Source organism: Mobula hypostoma, chromosome 19 (genome assembly GCF_963921235.1).
Source record: "Mobula hypostoma chromosome 19, sMobHyp1.1, whole genome shotgun sequence".
In the NCBI taxonomy this organism is placed as follows: Eukaryota; Metazoa; Chordata; class Chondrichthyes; order Myliobatiformes; family Myliobatidae; genus Mobula; species Mobula hypostoma.
This window is the reverse complement of record NC_086115.1, coordinates 11610612-11633875: the sequence shown is the minus strand read 5'-3', so window position 1 is coordinate 11633875 and position 23264 is coordinate 11610612. Positions and strand designations below refer to the sequence as shown.

At 45.4% G+C, this 23264-nt stretch overlaps 1 protein-coding gene across 5 annotated transcripts in view; it reads right to left on the bottom strand.

Moving 5' to 3' along the window:
• Window positions 1-23264, bottom strand: part of LOC134358814 (Kv channel-interacting protein 2-like) — a 513936-nt gene that overhangs the window by 148400 nt on the left and 342272 nt on the right. Inside the window, exon 1 of one of the 5 annotated variants that reach the window (XM_063071323.1) lies at window positions 7621-8002. The exons of 3 other annotated variants lie outside the window; for them this stretch is intronic. In XM_063071323.1, coding sequence (XP_062927393.1) covers window positions 7621-7726 — 106 coding nt within the window. In that variant the 5' untranslated portion in view covers window positions 7727-8002. Of the gene's footprint in view, window positions 1-7620; window positions 8003-23264 lie in introns of those variants that run through there. One more of the 5 variants, XM_063071328.1, reaches the window with a different exon arrangement.

The following is a 23264-nucleotide window of genomic DNA, read 5'->3' as shown; positions in this document are numbered from 1 at the left end:
TTGGAAAGCTTTTAAAAACCAACAGAAGGCAACTAAAAAGTCATTTAGAAGATAAAGATGGAATACAAAAGTAAGCTAGTGAATAATATTAATGAGGATACCAAAAGTTTCTGCAGATACATGAAGTGTAAAAGAGAGGCGAGATTGGATATTGACCCGCTGGAAAACAATGCTGGAGAGGTAGTAATAGGGAATAAACTGAATAAGTATTTTGCATTAGTCTTCACTGTGAAGGACACTAGCAGTGTTGTGGGAAGTTCCAGGTGTTAGGGGTCATGAAGTATGAAGTTAACATAACTAGAGAGAAGGTTCTTCTCAAGCTGAAAGTTCTGAAGGCAGATAAGTCACCTGGACCAGATGGTGTACACTCCAAGGTTCTGAAAGAGGTAGCTGAAGAGATTGTGGAGGCATTAGTAATGATCTTTCAAGAATCACTAGATTCTAGAATGGTTCCGGAGGACTGGAAAGTTGCAAATGTCATGCCACTCTTCAAGAAGGGAGAGAGGCAGAAGAAAGGAAACTATAGGCCAGTTATCCTGACCTCAGTGGTTGGGAAGATGGTGGAGTTGATTATTAAGGATGATATCTCAGGGTATTTGGAGGCACGTGATAAAATAGGTGAAGTCAGCATGGTTTCCTTAAGGGAAAATCTATTGGAATCTTTGAAGAAATAACAAGCTGAATAGACAAAGGAGAATCAATTGAAGTTGTGTACTTGGTGCTGCACATGAGGCTGCTTAACAATGAGCCCAAGGTATTACAGGAAAGATTCTAGCATGGATAAAGTAGTGGCTGATTGGCAGGAAGCAAAGAGTGGGAATAAAGCAACCATTTTCTGGTTGGCCGCTGGTGACTAATAGTGTTTCACAGAGGTCTGGGTTGGGACTGATTCTTTTAACATTATATTTGTCAATGATTGAATTGATGGCTTTGTTGCAAAGTTTGCAGTTGATATGAAGATAGGTGAAGGTGCAGGTAGTTTTGAGGGAGTAGGGAGGCTACAGAAGGACTTAGACAGATTAGGAGAATAGGCAAAGAAATGGCAGATGGAACACAGTGTCTGTAAGGGTATGGCCATAAACTTTGGTAGAAGTGTTGACTATTTTCTAAATGGAGAGACAATTCAAAAAACTGAGGTGCAAAAGGATTTGGGAGTCCTTGTGCAGAATTCCCTAAAAGTTAATTTGCAGATTGAGTCTGTGGTGAGGAAGACAAATGCAATGTTACCATTCATTTGAAGAGGACTAGAATATAAAAGCAAGGATGTAATATTGAAACTTTATAAAGCACTGGTGAGGCCTCATGTGGAGTATTGGGATAATTTTTAGGCCCCTTATCTTAGAAAGAATGTGCTGAAACTGGAGAGGGTTCAAAGCAGGTTCACGAAAATGATTCTGGGATTAAATGGCTTGTCATATGAATAGCATTTCTTGGTTCCGGGTCTGTATTCACTAGTATTCAGAAGAATGAGGGGTGACCTCATTGAAACCCGAAGTGTTAAAAGGCCTTGATAGAGTGGATAATGAAAGGATGGATTTTTCCTCTGGTGGAGAGTCAGACCAGAGGACACAGCCTCAGAATAGTGGGGTGTCCTTTCAGATAGAGATGGGGAGGAAGTTCTTTAGTCAGAGGGTGGTGAATCTGTGGAATTCTTTTCCACAGGCAGCTGTGGAGGCCAAGTCTTTATTTTTATTTAAGGCAGAGGCTGATAGATTCTTGATTGGTCAGAGAAAGAAGGGATATGAAGAGAAGGTAGGAGATTGGGGCTGAGAGGAGAATTGGATCAGCCACGATGAAATGGCAGAGGAAACATGATGGGCCACGTGGCCTAATTCTGCTCTTATGTCTTATGGTGTTGTGTATCTAACCTGTGCTCTCTGTGCTGTATGTGAAGTGACAGTATAGATGGAGCTTCACTCTGTACCTAACCCATGCTGTCCATGCCCTGAGAGTATGTGATGGGACAGTGCAGAGGTATCTTCACTCTGATTTAAAGAAATTGAAGTTCATACCATCAGGTTGGAAGATATCAGACAGAATAGAAGGTGTTGCATCTCCCACCTGTGAGTGGCCTCATCATGGTAGTAGAGGAGACCATGGACTGACACATTAGAATGGGAATGGGATATCAAACTGAAATGGGTCACCACCAGGAGAGCCTGCCTTTTGTGGTGGATGGAGGAAAGGTGCTTGGTTAATTTATACCCCAATATACATCAGGTCTCATGAATATATAGGAGGCTACTTCCCTAACCAGTTTGTGTGTGACCAAGAAGGAAATTAAGAGTTGCGATCAACCTTCTCCTCCAATTGGACAACATGAGCTTCGATTTCTTTAACTTCTGGCAATTTCTCTCCCTTCCCCTTCTATCTTTTCCTATTCCTGGTCTGGCTCTCCTCTTACCTTTCTCCTCATTTGCCTGTCACCTGGAATCCCTCTTCCTTCCCTTTGTCCCATGGTCCTCTCTCTTCTCCTATCAGATTCCCTCTTCTTCGGCTCTTTACCTCTTCTACCTGTCACCTCTAGCTTCTCACTTCATCTGCATTCCCCTCACCAGGTATCAGCTATCACCTGCCAGCTTATACTTCTTCCCCTCTTTCCACGTTTTTATTCTGGCTTCTTCCCCTTTCCTTTCCTGTACTGATGAGGGGTCTCAACCTGAAATGTCGACTGTTTATTTATCTCCATAGCTATTGCCTGATTTGCTGAGTTCCTTCATCATTTTGTGTGCGTTGCAAATGGGTAAAACTGCTCACCTATCAGCACGACAAACCTTCTCCCACCACTGCTGAATTAGAAAATTATCCATTCCATGCTTAAAAACCCCTTTTCACTAGATCAGCCATTCTGGAGCACTCTGCTGGTACCAGGACTCATTTCTGACACCTTTCCACACTTCAACCTCCTGTACCACAATCCACCTCTCTGTATTACTGCCCACATGGGGGGGCATAACTTTAAGGTTGTGGGGGGGGGGGGAATATAGAGGAGGATGTCAGACGGAGGTTTTCTTACATCCACAGGGGGGTCAGTGCGTGCAACACACTGCCAGGGGTGGTGATAGAGATAAGACACATTAGACTCATTGAATACTCTTAGATAAACAGATGGATGATGGAGAAATGGAGGGCTATGTGGGAGGGAAGGTTTAGATTGATCTTAGATTAGAGTAAACGGTTGGCACAACATTGTAGGCTGAAATGCCTGTACTGTTCTATACTCAAATTGAGACTGAGGAGGAGATCTGACAGAAGCATATATAATTATGTGGGGCATAAACAGGGTAGACAATCAGCCTTACCAACCCCGACCCCCCCCCAGAGTAGAAATGACCATCACTAGAGGACACAGGTTTAAGGTGGGTGGTGGAAAGTTTAAAGGAGGTTTGTCAGGGAATTTGATTTTTTTAGACAAAGTGCACGAGGTGTCTGGGATGTGCTGCTGGGAAAGCAGACATGAGAATGGAGCTTTAGAGGCACTTAGAGACACAAACACACTGGGAGTGAGGGATATGGGTTACATGCAGGCAGATAGAGATAGAATTAGTTTAATTTAGCATTGCAGTCAACACAGACAGTGTGGATTGAAGGGCTGGTTCCTACACTGTACTATTCTATGTGCTATGTTCTCTGGATTAGAGCATGTCTGGTGAAGGAAGGTTGAACGAGCTAGAGCTTTTCTCTTTGGATCAAGGGAATTTGATAAATTATGTGAGAGATGTACAAGGTGATTGGAGGCCTTGTAGAGTGAAACTCCATTCCTTACAGAATCCAGACCGCATGGAAAAATAATTTGTTTAGGGGTCGGTAACACAGAGTTAAGGTGGGAAGCTGTTTCTCAGACTGGAGGGAATCATACAGCAGTGTCCTGCCAGAGGTCAGATTTCAAAACGTTCTGTACTATAGTGCATAGAGATAGACTTCAGGAGAAAGTATACATGCCGGTGGAACGGGAGGACGGAATTAAATGTAGAAAGTTGTACACTTTGAAGGAAGCCAGAACTAAAACTGGATGTGTTTATGCTAAATGGGCAGATGGAAATCGTGGCTACAAAATCCCACATGACCTGATTAAAGAAAGATTAGCTTTATTTGTCACATGTATATCGAAACATACAGTGAATGTGATGTCTTGCATAGAATCAAATCAGCCCACAATTGTCGCCACACTTTTGGCGCTAATGTAGCATGCCCTCAATTCGCCAACCCCAATGTGTACGTCTTTAGAATGTGGGAGGAAACCCATGTGGGTCACGGAGAGTACGTACAATCTCCTTATAGGCAGTGGTGCAAATTGAATCCCAATCTCTGTTATACCCCTCCCTTCAAGCGGGCTCCTTCCATTTGGGGGACAGGCTGCACAGGCGTGCAAGCTACTATGAAGTGTTATTCAGTTGCACCACCTTCTAGGCTGGATCAAGATCTATCGGGAAGGATTTGAAGTCCTTGGAAAAGGGCCCAGAAATTACCTACTGGATGGAGAGCAAGTTACAGGGAAGGGCTAGAGAAGCTGGGTTTATTCCTAGAGGCAGAAGGGTTGATATCTGGCCTGGTGTGATTAAAATGATGATCAGGCTTAGATAAACAGTTTGCAAATGGTAAAATGGTGGAAGACCCAAAGGATGTGTGTTGGCACAGGAGCTGAAGCCTTTATGATGCAGTGAGTGAGAGTGGATTGTTGGCTCGGCTCTACTATGGCTTCCAAAGGGAATTCGATCAGTACCGGATAGAAAGAAAAGAGTGCAGATAATGAGAGAGGGAGAAAGAGGTAGAAAGAGAGAGGGGATTGAGAGAGAGATGGGGGTGAGGAGGGGGAAAGGGGTGAGTGAGAGAGAGAGAGAGGAGAAAGAGGAGGAAAGGGGAGGAAGAGGAGAAAAGGGAGAGGAGTAGGGGAGAGGAGGGGAAGGGGAGGGGAGAGGGAGAGAAAGAGGGCAAGAGTAGGGGAAGTGAGGGGGGATTGGTTTCTGACAAGAGGTTCTAGCATTTTACACATTGTTCTACATTGTGTGTGTGTGTGTGTGAGAGATTTATACTTTGCATCTTCAGCCTCAAGGGATATAATGTTCCAAAGGTTCATAATTATATGACCCCTTTTCAACACCAGCAACATGAACCCATCATCCCTTTAAGTGTCAGTGCATGAGACTGTTATATACATACACAGTGGCAACTTGATTCTGGGTGGCATGGTGGAGATACGTCTCTACCAAAGGAGGCATAAGGTGCTCCTTCCCTCCGCTAGCCTGCAAGTCACCCATGGGCAAGGTGTAGCACCTGCTGAGCACCCCTCCACCCGCCCCCCCCCCCGATCAGGGTCACGCAAGGCCATGAGCAGATGGTGGGTGGTCGTATGAGCAACTGGTGCATACCACAAGTCCTGGTTCTTCAACCACTGACGCCAGGCAGACAATCTCTGAAGAGTATTGATAATAGCTGGGGTCACAGGCCTTGTAAAGTCACTGTTCAACAGAAGACAATGGCAAACCCCTTCCATAGAAAATTTTGCCAAGACTATCATTGTCAAGACTATGATTGATGGCCACTTTCCTAGGTTCCCATTTACACTTGCTCGTTAATGCAAATATTTAATCAGCCAATTATGTGTCAGTAACTCAATGCATATCAGCAGGCAGACATGGTCAAGAGTTTCATTTGCTGTTCGGACTAAACATCAGAATGGGGGAGAAACATGATCTCAGTGACTTTGACCATGGAATGATTGTTGGTTCCAGACATGGAGGTTTAATATCTTGAGTAAATTGTTGATCTCCTGGAATTTTCACACACAACAGTCTCAAGTCTATAGTTTACAGAGAATGGTGCAAAAGAACAAACAAACAAAAAATCCATTAAGTGGCAGTTCTGTGGGTAAAAATACCTTGTTAATGAGAGAGGTCAAAGGAGAATGGGCAGACTGGTTCAAGCTGAGAGGAAGGTGACAGCAACTCAAATAACTACCTATTGCAACGGTGGTTTGCTGAAGAGCATCTCTGAATACACAACACTTCAAACCTTGAAGTGGACGGGCTACAGTAGCTAAAGACCATGAACATACGCTGAGTGGCCTCTTTAATAGGTACAGAGGTGGCCTCCTTATTTATGTGGGACCTGTTCGTACTGAGAGTCAGTGAGAGAGAATGGGACCAGCCCCTGTGTGTGTGTGTGTGTGTGTGTGTGTGTGTAGTAAGAGTCAGTGTGTTCATGTGGGACCCTTTCCCGTGTCTGCCAGTGTTTTTGTGTAGAACCTGTCCTCTGGTGTGTGTGTGTGTGTGTGTGTGTGTGTTTGTATGTGTATGTGTGTGTGTGACCCATCCATCACTGGGAGAAACTGCCTGTGGGTAGGGTTTTTAAACGATTGTGTTTTGTGATTCCTAGTAATAATTCTTCAAAGATTTACTGATGTATAACACTCTGCCGATCATTAACTGTCTTTAATCAGTCCTCTCTGCATTGTCTGCAGAAAGCCCTGTCACTAGGGGACAGTTTGGTAAATTCATTTACAGAACATTGGCATCACTGGAAAAGGCCAGAATTTATCGTTTGTCCTTAATTGTGTTTCCAGAAGGGGAGGTAAACAGTGTCTACGGTACACATTATTGCTGTAACCCCGAAATTATGCAGAAGCCAAACACCTTTCAGGTATAACAGCTTTCTGAGTGTGCACCTTTCCCTCAGAGCCTCTGCAACCCTCTTGCACCTTCTCACTGATTCTGTGGTGCATAATATTTGATAAGAGTTCAAATGCAGTCCTTTCGCAGTCACCCACCGACACCATCGCAATTCTGGAACCCTCCCTCCCACCCCCCGTCCATTCAATCCACTCTGTGGTTCACCTCAGCCTCCAACGTCTCGCATCCTTTTTCCAACATCTGAACCATCTCCCCTCCAACATATCCCTGTTTTTTTTTTGGTACTGTTTCACTCTTTGCTACAACCACACACACGCAAAAAGACAGGACAGAGACAGACAGAGAGAGATAAAGAAAGGGACAGAGAGAGACAGACAGACAGACAGAGAGAGAAAGATAAATTCAGAGACGAAGAGAGAGAGAGAGAGAGAGAGAGAGAGAGAGAGAGAGAGAGAGAGAGAGAGAGAGAGAGAGAGAGAGAGAGAGAGAGAGAGATTGATTACGATTCCTTCGTTCGCACACATTCGACACCGGAATACCCGATAATGGTTTTCATGTAATTACCTTGTACTCCATCTCTCTACTTTTGGATTGCTATGAAATATCAAGAGCCTCACAGCCAATGTTCTTTATGAGAAGTCCTGTGAGATCCGAACGGCAGTTCTAAAAATTCACGCCTGCGAAATCCACCCCACCTCCCGACCCTTCGATGAACTATTGTAACTGAAAAACACTAACATGGTGCGGTAAGAGTCGAAGCTAGAGCAAGAATTTGGCCGACTTGCTAAAAGAACTGGCATTTAAAAACTAGTCTCGCTCTTCACAACTTATTCCATTCAGTCAAGCAGTGAAACTTAAAAGTTCCATAATTTAGGGAATCGCACTCAGGCTGAGCAGTTTTTCGGGAGACTCAGAAGGTACAGATCCCGGATGGAACCCAGACACTTGTTTCTTGGTTTACAAGGAGAGCATTCGAGACAAACCACTGTACCTGTTTCGATGACCACTGGCTCAAAAAGTCCGAACTGTTCCAGTACTTTGACAAACAGGGCGACCACCACAAGGACAGCTATCATCTCCAGCCCCTCGAGATGCATGGCGAGGAGCGAGCATTCCGTCTCCGCGCCCAGCCGCCAGACCCCGCTCACCTTCGCCGTGCGCTCTCTGCAAGTGGGAGGGGCTGTTACCCTGGAGGAGGGCCGAGGGCCGGGGGCCGGGGAACCGGTGGAGGGGTGCCGCCAAACTTTCCCTCTGCTCTTCCCCTCCTCACCACCACTCCTTGCTCGGTGTAGACTCCGAAGACGGGGAAGGAAAGAGGGGGGATGGGACAGACAGAGAGGAGGGAGAGAAAGACAGGGGAAGAGTGAGAGGAGAGCACGGGGAGAATGGGAAGGGAGGGGGTGGAGAGGGACGAAGGAGGGGAGAGGTGGCAAAAGAGGGGGAGGAGAGGGAGAGGAAGGGGAGGAGGGGGAGAGGAAGGGGAGGAGGGGGAGAGGAAGGGGAGGAGGGGGAGAGGGAGGGGGAGGAAAGGGAGAGGGAGAGGGAGGGGGAGGAGAGGGAGAGGGGGGAGGAGAGGGAGAGAGAGGGAAGGAGGAGAGGAAGAGGGGAAAGGAGGAAGGGAGGAGGAGGGAAAGGGAGGGAGGGGAGAGAGATGAGTGAGGGGAAGGGGAAGAAGGGGAGGGGGAAGATAGGGGTAAGGGGAAGAGGAAAGAGGGAGGGGAGGGATACAGGAGAGAGGAAAGAGGGAGGGGAGGGGTAAAGGGGAGGGGGAGGGAAAAGGGAAAGGGGAGGGGGAGGGGGAGTGGGAAGGGGAAGGGGAAAGGGCAGGGGAAGAGAGGAAGGGAAGGGGAAAAGAGGGAGGGAAGGGGAAAGAGGGAGGGGAAAGGGGAGGGAGGTGGGGAGGAGGGAGAGGGAGGTAGGGAGGTGGAGAGGAGGGAGAATGAAGTGCAGGAGGAGAAGGAGAGGGAGGAGGAAGTGGGGGAGAAGGGGGGAAGGGGAAGGGGAGGGGGAAGGAGAGGGGAGGGGAAGGGAAAGAGGGAGGGGAGGGAGGTGGGGAGAAGGCAGAGGGAGAAGGAAGTGGGGGAGGAGAGGCAGAGGGAGAAGAAGGTGGGGGAGGAGATGGAGTGGGAGAGAGAGGGAGACAGAGGGTGGGATAGAGAAGGAGGATGGGAGGGGGATGGAAAGGAATGAGGAGGGGAAGGGAGGATGGGAGGGGAGGGGGGAGTGGCTGAGGATGGGAGGGAGGAAGGGAAGGAGGGAGGAGAGGGAGAAGGGGGTAGGGAATTCGATGGAAGGAATGAGGGAGGAAAGGGATGGAGGTGGAAAAGGGGAGGGGAAGGGGAGGGAGAAAAGGGAGGAAGATAGGGAGTGAGGGGAAATAAGGAGAGGGAGGGGGGTTGGGTGAGAGAGGAGAGGGGAGGGCGAGGGACGGAGGAGAGATAAGGAGAGAGAGGGAGAGGAGAGAAGAATGGAAGGGGGTAGGTAGGGAGGGGGAGAAGGGGTAGAGGGATGGAGAAGATGGTGATGGAGGGGGAAGGAGGGAGAGGAGGGAGAGAAGGAGCGAGAAAGAGGGGCTTGGGGCGAATGGGTGGCGGGGGACAGTGGGGAATGTTGACCAGAAGTTTGCGGGAGAGGGGAGGTGAGAGAGGTGGGAGGGGAGGGCGAGAACGGGGAGAGGGTGGGAGGGAAGAGGAGATGGGAAGGGAGGTGAGAGAGATGGAGAACAGGGTTCGTAGGTCGAGAGGAAGAGCAGATGGAAATGGGTGAGTTGGTGTGGGTGGGGAGAAGGTGGTGGGAGATTGTTTGACCTTGGGGGCTGTGTAATCCCGGGGAAGGTTTCTCGCAGCGCTGCCGGTGTGAGAGAACATGCCCTCCCATCTCAATGACAACATCTCCACCAATGTGCCGAATGCCGTTGCCGGGGCAACGGGCGATGGCGACTTCAACTCCTCTCCCTGCCGTGACCGTCCAACAGGCTTCTCTGCTCGTCAGAGATTACAGCATGCACGGTTCCCGGCTCTCTCGCAGTCTCACCGCGATCCATCCACATCGCAGCACTCCCATAAATAAACACAAAGTTAAAGAAATAAGAGAAAATCACGATTGAGTCCCGGGTCTGCATGGTCACCTCCCGCAATATTCGAAACACCTCCAATCACTGTCTGGCTTGTTAAGCCTCACGGTTGGAAAGGTAGCCTTCATGAATAAAAGTGACTTTCACACAGCCTTGCTCCGAGTCACGGGAATAATTTTAATATACGGAGTTATTTCATGGTCTTTACTATTGCCACAATGATGGAGGAGCAACACCTCATAGTCTGCTTGGGCACCCTCCAACCTGATGGGATGAACATCGCTTTTTCTAACTTCCGGTAATTTCTCTCCCCCCCCCCGCCCCGCCCCTTCTCCCCTTTTCCACTCTCTATTCTGGCTCCCCTCTTACCCCTTCTCTCTCCTCACCTGCCCAGCACCTCCCAGCATCACAGTTCTCACCAACACACCTTTGCCCTCACCTGTCACCTGCCAGCTTGTGTTCCTCCCCGCCCCCCACCATCTTCCTGTTCCAGTTTCTTCCCCGTTCCTTTCCAGCCCTGATGAAGGGTCTGGGCTGGACGTGTCAACTATTTATTCCTCTCCACAGATCCTTCCTGACTTGCCAAGTTCCTCCAGTATTTTGTTTGTGCGTTTGTGTTGCTCATATTTTTATGTTCTGGTTTTGTAGTTTATTGGTTGTAAAGTCATTGAAAGTAGGACTCACGTTTCGATAGCGTCTGCCATGTCCCATCCCTGTCCATCCCATTTTGAAGTGTAAATAGTGCACTACAGTAAATGTAGTGTACAACAAGCGTGATTAACTGGAGATGACAGTCAGGAATCCTCCAATCAAGAAAGGAAGAACTTCCTTGCTTTCCAATTGGCTTTGGGAAGGCGGGGGGGGGGGTTGGGGGGGGACTGTGTTGTTGGGGTCTAGGACATTGTTAGGAGAGGGGTGAGCAAGAGATCATGTGATGAATATTCTCATGAGTTGCTACCCAGTTATTAATTGTGTTCTGGGAGAATGACAGAAGACAAGAAGGTTGGTGGAGTTGTGGATAGCGTGGAAGGTTGATGTAGGTTACAATGGAACATTGGGCTGAGAGTGGCAGATTGAGTTAAATCCAGAAGGGTGTTCAGTGCTATACTTAGGTTGAACTCGAAGGCAGGATACAAGGTTTATAGTAGGATTCTTAACAGTGTGGAGGAACAGAGGGATCTTGGGGTTCAAGTCCGTAGATCCCTCAAAGTTGTCACACAAGTTGATAGGGTGTTTAAGTAGGGTTACAGAGTGTTGGCCTCCATTAGTCGCTGCTGTCATTGGAAAGAAGGTACAGGAGCCTCAGGACTCACACCACCAATTCAGGAGCAGTTATTACCCCTCAAACATCAGGCTCTTGAACCAAAAGGAATAATTTCACACAACTTCACCTGTCCCATAATTGAACTGTTCCCACAACCTATGGACTCAGTTTTAAGGTTCTTCTCCTCAAGTTCTTGATATTTATGGCTTTTAAAATTTATTATCATTGTTTCTTTCTTTATATATTTGCAGCTTGTTGTCTTTTGTACACCGGTTGAACACCGAGCTGGTGCAATCTTTCATTGATTGGTTTGATTATGGTTATTATTCTATTATGGGTTTATGAAGTATGTTCACAAGAAAATGAATCTCAGGGTTGTATACAGTGACATATATGTACTTTGATAATAAACTTACTTTGAACTTCTAATTGAATTCAAGAGCTGTGGGCTAACGTCGTAGATCTATAAAACCCTGGTTAGACCACACTTGGATTACTGTATTGTGTTCAATTCTGGTCGCCTCATTATAGGAAAGATGCAGAAGATTTGGAGAGGGTGCAGAGGAGACTTACCTAGATTAGAGAGCATGTCTTATGAGGAAAGGTTGAGAGAGCTAGGCCTTTTCTCTTTGGAGCAAAGGAGGATGAGAGATGACTTGATAGGGGCGTACAAGGTGACAAGAGGCATAGTTAGAATGGCTAGCTAGGGACTATTTTCCAGGGTGGAAATGGATAATACAAGGCGCGCCATAATTTTATGGAAAGTATAGGAGGACATCAGAGTTAGGTTTAATACACAGAGTGGGTAGGTGCATGGAACGCCTTGCTAGGGCTGGAGGTACAGGCAGATATATGAGGGATATTTAAGAGACTCTTAGATAGGCACATAGATGAAAGAAAATGGAGGGCTATATGGAAGGGTTAGATTGATGTTAGAGTAGATTAAAAGGTTAGCACAACATTGTGGGCTGAAGGGCCTGTACTGCTCTGTTTTAAATTCCATGTGGCCAGGGATTCAGTATATTACATAGTGATGCTTATTTCCAATAGAACAGCGGTGAGTATCGATAGCTAATACACTGAAACCCTGCCCGTACACTGACTGGACAGTGAGTATCGATATCTAATACACTGAAACCCTGCCCGTACACTGACTGGATGGTGAGTATCGATATCTAATACACTGAAACCCTGCCCATACACTGACTGGACGGTGAGTACAGTATCGATATCTAATACACTGAAACCCTGCCCGTACACTGACTGGACGGTGAGTATCGATATCTAATACACTGAAACCCTGCCCATACACTGATTGGATAGTGAGTACAGTATCAATATCTAATATACTGAAACCCTGCCCGTACACTGACTGGACGGTGAGTATCTATATCTAATACACTGAAACCCTGCCCGTACACTGACTGGACGGTGAGTATCTATATCTAATACACTGAAACCCTGCCCGTACACTGACTGGACAGTGAGTACAATATCGATATCTAATACACTGAAACCCTGCCCATTCACTGACTGGACAGCCTGGCTGCTGCCCCACCATGATCTCTCTTACAGCCCGGGATCGTACTGTAGCACACAGGGAGCATGTTGTATATCTGAGATCATAGCAACAGCTCGGATGTAACCTAATCTGAAAGAAAAATGGAGGGATATGTGGGAGGGAAGGGGTAGATTGATCTTAGAGTAATTAAAAAGTCAGCACAATATTATGAGCCAAAGGGTCTGTACTGTTCTATGTTGTACACTCAGTAACCACTTTATTAGGTACCCATCATTATTGATGCAAATATTTAATCACCCTGTCATGAGGCAGTCACTCAATGCATAAAAGCATGCAGACGTGGTCAGGAGGTTCCAGATCAAACATTAGAACGGGGAAGAAATGTGAAATAAATAACTTTGACCGTGTTGGTGCCAGATGGGGTAGTTTGAGTATTTCAGAAACTACAGATCTAGGATTTTTATGTGCAAAAATCTCTGGAGTTTACAGCGAATGCTGTGAAAAACAAAAAAAAAACATTCAGTGGTCGGCAAGTCTGTGGGCAAAAATACCTTGTTAATGAGAGAGGTCGGAGGGGAATGGCCAGACTGTCTCAAGGTGACAGGAAGGTGACACTAAATCAAATCTCTACACATTAGAGTAGTGGTGTGCAGAAGAGTATCTCTGAACCCAACATCTCAAACCTTGAATGGGCTACAGCAGCAGATGACCACAAACATAAAGTTCCCACTTTATTAGGTACAAGTGGAGCTTATAGTCATAGTCATAGTCATACTTTATTGATCCCGGGGGAAATTGGTTTTCGTTACAGTTGTACCATAAATAATTAAATAGTAATAAAACTATAAATAGTTAAATAGTAATATGTAAATTATGCCAGGAAATAAGTCCAGGACCAACCTATTGGCTCAGGGTGTCTGACCCTCCAAGGGAGGAGTTGTAAAGTTTGATGGCCACAGGCAGGAATGACTTCCTATGACGCTCTGTGTTGCATCTCGGTGGAGTGAGTCTCTGGCTGAATGTACTCCTGTGCCCAACCAGTACATTATGTAGTGGATGGAAGACATTGTCCAAGATGGCATGCAACTTGGACAGCATCTTCTTTTCAGACACCACCGTCAGAAAGTCCAGTTCCATCCCCACAACATCACTGGCCTTACGAATGAGTTTGTTGATTCTGTTGGTGTCTGCTACCCTCAGCCTGCTGCCCCAGCACACAACAGCAAACATGATCGCACTGGCCACCACAGACTCGTAGAACATCCTCAGCATCGTCCGGCAGATATTAAAGGACCTCAGTCTCCGCAGGAAATAGAGACGGCTCTGACCCTTCTTGTAGACAGCCTCAGTGTTCTTTGACCAGTCCAGTTTATTGTCAATTCATATCCCCAGGTATTTGTCATCCTCCACCATGTCCACACTGACCCCCTGGATAGAAACAGGGGTCACCGGTACCTTAGCTCTCCTCAGGTGTACCACCAGCTCCTTAGTCTTTTTCACATTAAGCTGCAGATAATTCTGCTCACACCATGTGACAAAGTTTCCTACCATAGCCCTGTACTCAACCTCATCTCCCTTGCTGAGGCCACTGAGTGTATGTGAAATATTCCAGTGTGGAGAGTACTGGTCTCCTGATGTAATGAAGAATGTCAAAGTGTTAGAATTAGTTCAGAGAACCAATAGGAAATGGGTAGGTTATATCTTGAAGAAAGGTTGGACAGTTTGGACCTGGATCTGTTACAGTTCAGAAGAGCAAGAGGGCACTTGATTCAAACATGCACAAATCCTGAGAGGTCTTGACATGATGGACGCGGAGAGAATCTTTGCCCTTGTGGAAGAAGCTTGAACTAAAGTTTATAAGTAATGCATAGGAGCATAAGGTCCAGCTGGTGGTGGAGAGGACTTCAAGGCAGACGGTCCTGAGCTCAAACTCAGCCGGGTCCCAACCCGGGCAGCAGCAGTATCTGTGCGGAAGAAAGGCCTGGCAATCTACTTGCCATGAAAACCCTACGGACCCTATGGTCCATGAGGTCATAAAGAGCCAGACTCGACTAACTGACCGAACAACAACAACAGGAGCATAAATAAATAAATAATAAATCAATTCTATTATCAAGGACCCCCATCATCTAGGCCATGCTCTCTTCTTGCTACGACCATCAGGCAGGAGGTACAGGAGCCTCTGTTCCCACACCACCAGGTTCATGAACAGTTAATACCCCTCAACCATTAGGCTCCTGACTGGCGTCGATAACTTTACTCACCCCAGCACTGTACAGATTCCACAACCTGTGGACTCACTTTCAAGGACTCTTACTACTCATGTTCTCAATATTATTTATTTACTTACTTACTACGATTATTTGTTTTTTTTTTGTGTTTGCACAGTTCATTTCATTTTGCACAGTGGTTGCTTGTCCATTTTCATTTATGTGCAGTTCATTATTGGTTCTATTGTGTTTCTTTGTATTTACTATGACTCCCTGCAAGAAATTGAATCTCAGGGTAGTATTTGGTGATACATTCGTACTTTGATAATAAATTCACTTTGAATTTTGTATAATGGTTTGCTCATCTTGGATGACAATAAGATGAAATTTTCCCTTCTGCAAGGATTGAAAGTTTTAGGAACTCTGCTCTTCAGAGGATAATGGAGGTGAAGTCTTTCAGTGTTTTTCAAGATTCAAGAAAGATTGTTTGATATCATTTCCTGTACACAAGTGTAAAGGAGAATGAAATAATTGTTACTCTGGATCTGATGCAGCACAAAAATGCACAATAAGATAGAGAACACAATAAAAATAATAACAAAAACACAATAAATCTGAAGACATGGAACAACTTTTATACATAGATTGATTGTACACCCACAAAGTAGCATGAGGCACAGGAGTGTCTGTATATAAGGTGACTCTGACAAGAAATGATAAAGTAGTGGTGGTTGGGGGTGTGGAGGGGTGGGTTAGTGGGTGGAGGTGTTGATCAGCCTCACGGCTTGGGAAAGTAACTGTTTTTGAGTCTGGTGGTCCTGGCGTGGATGTTACATAGCCTCCTCCCTGATGAGAGTGGGACAAACAGTCCATGAGCTGGGTGGGTGGGATCCTTCATGATGTTACTGGCCCTTTACCGGCACCTCCTTGTGCAAATGTTCTTGATGGCAGGTGGGCTGGTGCCAGTGATACATTGGGCAGTTTTGACTACCTGTTGCAGAGCCTTCCTGTCTGCCACAGTGCAGTTTCCATACCAAGCACTGATGCATCCTGTTGGGATGCTCTCTACTGTGCCTCTGTAGGGTAGTGACTGATGGATTCTTAATGAGCGAAGAGTGAAAGGTTACTAGGAGAAGGCAGTAGTGCAGAGCTGAGGTTAGAATCAGATCAGTTGATCTTATCGAGCAGCACGTAAGATGTTGGAGGAACACAATGGGTTGGACGACATCTGTGGAATGAAATGGACAGTTGACGTTTCGATCTGAGACCGAAAGTTAGAGGGGAGATTGCCGATATAAAAAGATCATATGACATCAGAGCACAATAAGGCCATTCAGCCCATTGGATCTCCTCCGCTATTCAATCATGGCTGACTTATTTTCCCTCTCAACTCCATTCTCAAAAAGGGGAGCAGGAGCTGACGGGTGATAGGTGATTTAGTTTACTGAATGACAGAGCAGACTCAAGGGGCAGAATGGCAAGTCTACTTCATGTGTTTGTACAGCTCTCTGGGTGCCTGAGCCTGGATCTGATTTCCAGTAGTACACCGGTAACAGAGGGACCTCATTCCATGGAGACCCCCTGCTGTCACCTATTTCATCTGGACCCTATGTCTGAGAGCAGACTTCAGTTTTGTTTGTATATGCAGGTAGAGATGTTGGTGGGAGAAAGTAGGGGAGATACCGGAGGTAGAGGAGAAGAAACTGACCAACAGGGAATGGATAAGAGTTGATCGGGTGGAGATAGAAAAGGAACTGAGGGGGGAAGAGTATGGCGGAATGGTTAAGTGGGCTAGTCGCTGACAAGGTTTCAAAGTGAAAGTACATTTATTTTCAAACTATGTATACTATATACAATCTTGAGATTTGTCTCCTTACAGGCAGTCACAAAACAAAGAAACTCAATCGAACCCATTAAAAAAGACTGTCAAACACTGTATGTGAAGAGAAAAACAAATGGTGCAAAGAACAACAAGCAAATTGAAGCTCACAGAAGTGAGTCCATAACCATGAAGCCAGTCATCACTGCAGCTGATCTAGTAGCCCGTGGGTTGCAGCCACAGCCTCCATTCAGTGTGGAGATGAGTAAACCTCATGGAGCAGTGAGCTGAACACTGGCCTGACCCTGACAGCCTGACCTTTTCAATCGGCCTGGAGCTTCAATTGTCGTAACCCTGGGTCGGTTCTTGCTCTCCGCTGAGAACAGCAGCACCAGCACCAAGATTTTGTTCTTCGTGTGTGTGTTTCTGTAAAAACTGTGTATCGTTTGTCTTGTGAACGTTGCCTGCAGGATGCTACACGCCTGTGATGATGCTGCAAATAAGCTTTTCATTCATCGCACCTGTGCGTACATGAATGACAATAAACTTGACTTTGAAGAGGAAAGGGGAATGGGGACAGGAAGCGAGGGGGGGGGGTGTGAGTGGGCCAAGAAGGAGCAGAACGAAGGGCAGAACATGTCTCTTGCTGGGGTGTGGTTTCTTGTTCCTGACAGCAAATTCTGAGAGCACTTCTGCTCCAAGCCAATATTTGTGCCTGTACGTATATGCCAGAATGAGAATTGTCCCTGTAATTTTCTCTAAGCTACTGTAGTCTGGGAAGATGAAGGGTTATCTTAAGTTCAGTCTAGAGCCATTTGTTTTTGTATCTCAGAAGTCGTAACATCCTTTATAGAGATCACAACATTCACAGAGCTTCGTTCAACACAAGGTTACCATGACCTCTCTGGTTCAAAGTTCAAAGTAAATATATTATCAAAGTACATATATGTCACTATATATTACTTGTGATTCATTTTCTTACAGGCATTCATAGTAGAACCAATGAAAAGCCGCACACAAATACAGACTGACAAACAGCCAATGTGCAGAAGAAGACAAACGACACAAATAAAAATAAATAAGTAAATAAATAATACAGAGAAGTTGAGTTGTAGAGTCTTTGAAAGTGAGTCCGTAGATTGTGGAATCAGTTCAGAGTTGAGGTGAGTGAAGTTATCCAAGCTGGTTCAGGAGCCTGATGGTTGAAGGGTAATGACTGTTCCTGAACCTGATGCTGTAGGACATAAGGCTCCTGTACCTCCCGGCCAGTGCTTTTCATTTTAAGGTTATTGGGGTCTCCCTGCCTTCTGTCCAAGATCTCTTTCAGAGTCGATGCCTCCAGAAGACACGGTACATCATAAAAGACCCCTCACACCCTCTCCATGAACTGTTTGTTCTTCTGCCATCAGGCAAATGTTACAAGAGCATCAAAACTAAAACCACAAGGCTACTAAACAGCTTCCTCCCACAGGCAGTCAGACTGCTAAATAGCTGCTCTACCTGACTCTGCTTTGGACACTTTTAACTTGCACTGGACACTTATAACTTGATTTTAACTGACTATTTATTGTTCTGTTTATTATTTAGTGTTGCGTTTGTTATGTTATGATTGCACTGCTCCTGAGAAACACTGTCTCATTCTGCCCTGCAGAGCTGATGTACGGTTAGAATGACAATAAAGTTTTCTGAATGTTTTGAATCTTGAATCTTGAATCATTATTCTGTTTCCCACATACAGATGGTTCATGCAAATGTTGAAGGATGGTGGTCCCAGCAATATTCCTTGTGGAACATTCCTTTCCATTGTTTTCAATTCGACACAACTCCAGCTCCTGTGATGGAGCCAGCTTGGTATCCATGCTACAACCTGTCACCTCTGATTCAGATGTTCCTATCCCACTCGAGAGACACACTGTTGTACCTGGCACCGGCAAAATAAGACCCCCACCATCTTTTCTTGCCACTATCATCAGGAAGGAGGTCCCACATCACCAGGTTTAGGTTCACTTATTACCCTATAACCATCAGGCTCTGGAACTGGCATGGATAATTTCACTCACCACAGCTCCGTACCGATCCTATGATCTACCGACCCACTTTCAAGGACTCTACAACTCACGTTCTCAGTATCTGTCTATCTGTCCATTTGTTTATTTTCACAGTTTGTGTTCTTTTGCACATTGGTTGTTTGTCAGTCTTGCTTTTTGTATAGCTTTTCATAAATTCTAATGTATTTCTTTTATTTTTCCTGTAAATTCCTGCAAGAAAATGAACCTCAAGGTGGTATATGGTCACATATTTTTTTAGGCATCCGTTAGTCTCATGAGACCATGGATTTGTGCCTTGGAAGGTTTCCAGGGTGCAGGCCTGGGCAAGGTTGTATGGAAGACCGGCAGTTGCCCATGCTGCAAGTCTCTCCTCTCCACACCACCGATGTTGTCCAAGGGAAGGGCATTAGGACCCATACAGCTTGGCACCGGTGTCGTTGCAGAGCAATGTGTGGTTAAGTGCCTTGCTCAAGGATACAACACGCTGCCTCAGCCAAGGCTAGAACTAGCGACCTTCAGATCACTAGACGAACACCTTAACCACTTGGCCATGCGCCAACACGTGGTCACATATACATACTTTGAAAATAAATTTACTTTAAACTTTGAACTTACTTAAAGGCTTTGTGAACACATTTGCTCCATTAGCGATTAGGACCTGGTTTGATAAAAATGATGTTTTTCATACTGCATAATAATTCTTCAGAGATAGCAGACTAGATGATTTGTCCGAGCGTAACATGGATAAATAGTTGGAAATAGTATTGCTGCAGGGCAAAGGGAAAAGCAAACAAAGTTTTGCACATTTGCTGCGTTCCTTAAGCCATCCCAGGCAGCTTGGCACTGAAGTACTTATCTGTAGGAAAGTACGGGGCAATAGGACCAATTAGAAAGGTATTTTGAAGAGCAGATGTAGTTGCAATGAGCTGAATGGGCCCCTTTTGTATCCCACAGTTCTACAACTTATGTCATTTTGTTTGTTACTGCCTCATCTCAGTTGATTCAAAAGTGAGCTCAGAGCCCAATAATACAACAGAGTTGAAAACAAATGCATCACAGTCGCTGAAGCACTCCAGTGCTAATGAGACAAACTCAACTGATGTTAATTAATTTCTCAAGGCAAATTGCAACTAATTGGTACTAATTTGGCTCCTAGCTCGAGAGAAGTGATCAGACTCCTTGGTGTGGTAAATGGAAACGTGATGTTGAACAGTACTGAGGGCTGAGGTTGGTATCAAGTGAGAATCAGATAGAAGTCCTACACCATCAGAAGGACAGTAATGAGGGAACATTCTCATGAATCATGGGTGTCAACATCTCAGAAGATCTGGGCCCAACATATTGTTTAAATTATGAAGAAGGCACACCAGCAGTTATATTGCATTAGGAGTTTGTATATCAAAAAGACTCTGGCAAATTTCTACAGATGTACCATGGGGAGCATTCTGACTGGTTACATCACTGTCTGGTATAGAGCTACAATGCATAGTACTGGGAAAATTGCAGAGGACATCTTCAAAAGGCAATGCCTCAAAAAAGTGACATCTGTCATCAAGGAACTGCATCACCCCCCTGGACATGCCCTCTTCTCAATACTACCATCAGGGAGGAGACTGAAAACACACACTCAACATTTCAGGAACAGCTTCTTCCCCTCTGCTATCAGATTTCTGAATGGTCCATGAACCCATGAATGCTACCTCATTATTTTGTTCCCTTTTTGGAGTATTTATTTGTCTTTTATATACAATATTCTTAATGTAATTTATAATGAAACAACGAACATCGTGACATATGTCAGTGACAATAAACCTGATTCTGATGGTAATGGAGTGCAGCACTGTCAACGTAGAGTGAGGTAAGGTGCTGAGCTTTTCAATGTATAGGGAGACCTCTGTGTGGAAACACAACACTTCATTGATCCGACTGATCAAAACAGTAGTTGTTTTTGTTTGCATTTCTTTCACTTTAGGGTACTAACTCCAACTATGATTTTCTCTATACTGCAGAGACCACGTGCATTCCACATGGAATGTGAGTATGAGGTGTTGCACTTCAGTAGGACCAACCAGGGTAGGTCTTACACAGTGAACGGGAGGGCACTGAGGAGTGTGGTAGAACAAAGGGATCTGGGAATACAGGTCCATAACTCATTGAAAGTGGCGTTATAGGTAGATGGAGAATTAAAGTGCTAGGTGATTGGAGGCTTGTGGATTATACTTGAGCTGGTGTTCCGCAAAAAAGACACTTTTGTCACATTGGCCTTCATAAATCAATGTATTGAGTACAGGAGACGGGATGGTATGTTGAAGTTGTATCAGACGTTGGTGAGGCCTAATTTGGAGTATTCTGTGCAGTTTTGGTCACCTACATACAGGAAAGATGTAAATAAGGTTGAAAGGGTAGAGAAAATTTACAATGATGTTGCCGGGACTGGAGGACCTGGGTTACAAGTTAGGACTTTATTCCTTGGAACATAGAAGACTGGGGGGAGATTTGGTACAGGTATATAAAATTATAAGAGGTATAGATAGGTTAAATGCAAGCAAGCTTTTTCCATTGAAGTTGGGTGGGACTACAACCAGAGGTCATTGTTTAAAAGTGAAATTTGAAAAGTTTAAGGGGAACCTGAACAGAAACTTCTGGGCTCAGAGGCTGGTGAGATTGTGGAATGAGCTACTAGTGCATGCGGTGCATACGAGCTCTAGTTCAATGTTTAAGAGAAATTTGGATAGGCATATGGGTGGCAGAAGTATGGAGGACTATGGTCCAGGTGTGGGTTGATGTGAGGACGCAGCTTAAATGGTTCGGCATGGGCTAGAATGGCTGAATGGCCTGTTTCTGTGCTCTATTTTTCTATCACTCTATAATGGGTGTCTCTTCTGTGGAACACCAGCTCAAGTATAATCCACATGCTTCCAATCACCTAGCACTTTAATTCTCCATTCTTTTCTCCATCAGATCTCTCTCTCCTTGCTTCCTACACAGTTTATTTATACAGGTCCTACTCTAGTTCCCCAAGTAGTTCCATTGTCACGTGTAGAACTGTGTAGTAGTAGTTATCATAGAGAAGGAGCTGTACACGATTGGAAGCACAAGATTGGTAGGTGTGTTTCAGTGTTGGGGGGGTTCAGTGTTTAGTCCATCATTTGGAAATTTACAATGAAACACCATTGACAGAACATAGAACATAGAACAATACAGCACAGTACAGGCCCTTCAGCCCACGATGTGCCAAGCTCTTAACCTACTCTACGATCATTCTAACTCTTCCCTCCCATATAGCTCTCCATTTTTCTTTCATCATTGTGCATATCTGGGAGTGTCGGAAATGTCCCTAATATATCAGCCTCTACCATCACTCCTGGCAGTGCATTATGTGCACCCACCACTCTCTGAGTCAAAACCTACCCCCTCAGCTGTCTATCCAGGAAAGTCAGGGCAGTCGACCCTGGAGTCCTGTGGCTTAGGGAGCAACACATCTTGCACTGCAAAGGGGACTGCTCCTTAAAGACATCTGCATTATCTCCAAAGCAGCCAAGAACCTCCCTATCATCCAAGGGTCTAGAACGGAGCAGGATCCTTGCCAGCATCTCACTGCTGCTCCCCAGCATCTCTTCGCAGTTGATGCCAAGGAGTTGCTCAGGTTGTCAGAGGATGAGCGTCAACGGAGAATCAAGTAGAAACATTAGCTCAAGCTGCAGTCCCTGGGCTTCGCCAGCTGCACTTCCAGTGCACTGGTGGTTAAACTGCCTGTCAGTCTCATACTGTTTGTACTTTCTAACTGGTATTCATCCAGAACTCCAACTGCAAGCAGCATGCATTCACTCCTCTTGCATCCTCTGGCTCTCTGATCACCGAGGACATGCTGTCTACTCATTGCTACCATTAGGGAGGAGGTACAAGAGCCTGAAGGCGCACAGTCAAAGATTTAGGAACGGCTTCTTCCACTCATCCGCCAGATTAATGAACGGACAATGAACCAACCCATGAACACTACCTCACTATTTTTGCTTTCAATTTGTACTACTTATTTACTGTAATTTGTATATATTTATATATTTCCTTATTGTAATTTATAGTTTCATTAGTTATATTGTATTGTACTGTACTGCTGCTGCAAAACAACAAATTTCATGACATATGCCAGTGATATTAAACCTGATTCTGACCCTGACTTTTAACACAGCAAATCTTTGTCTTGAAAGTCACAGAAGGTTCAGATTCAGACTCATTTATCATGTGCACGTGGAAACAAAAACTGAAATGCGACATTTGCGTTAAACATCCAACGCATCAAGGATGTGTTGGGGACAGCCTACAAGTGTCGCTACATATTTTGGGGCCAACATAGCAAGCAAAACAGAGTGTACCAAGTGACAAAAGAACAGCCCACCCACAGCCCTCTAACTCCATGACAGAGCTTGACCTTTAGCCTCCAGCGGTCCTGTGGATTGGTAGACACTGGACCTTCGAGTTCCCCTGCAGGTTTGCAGAGAACTTGCCTCAGGGAGTTACAGCATGAAACTAGGCCCTTCAGCCCACCAAATCTATGCTGATCTACTTACATGACTCAAGCAATAATCCCACATGAGTTTTGTGTTAGGTTCCTCTGTGGCCCACTCCCCTCCCTGTCTCTGTAACCTTTCTTCAAGACTTTTGTGCTCCGCCAGTTCTGGTCCCATATCCAACTGTGTAA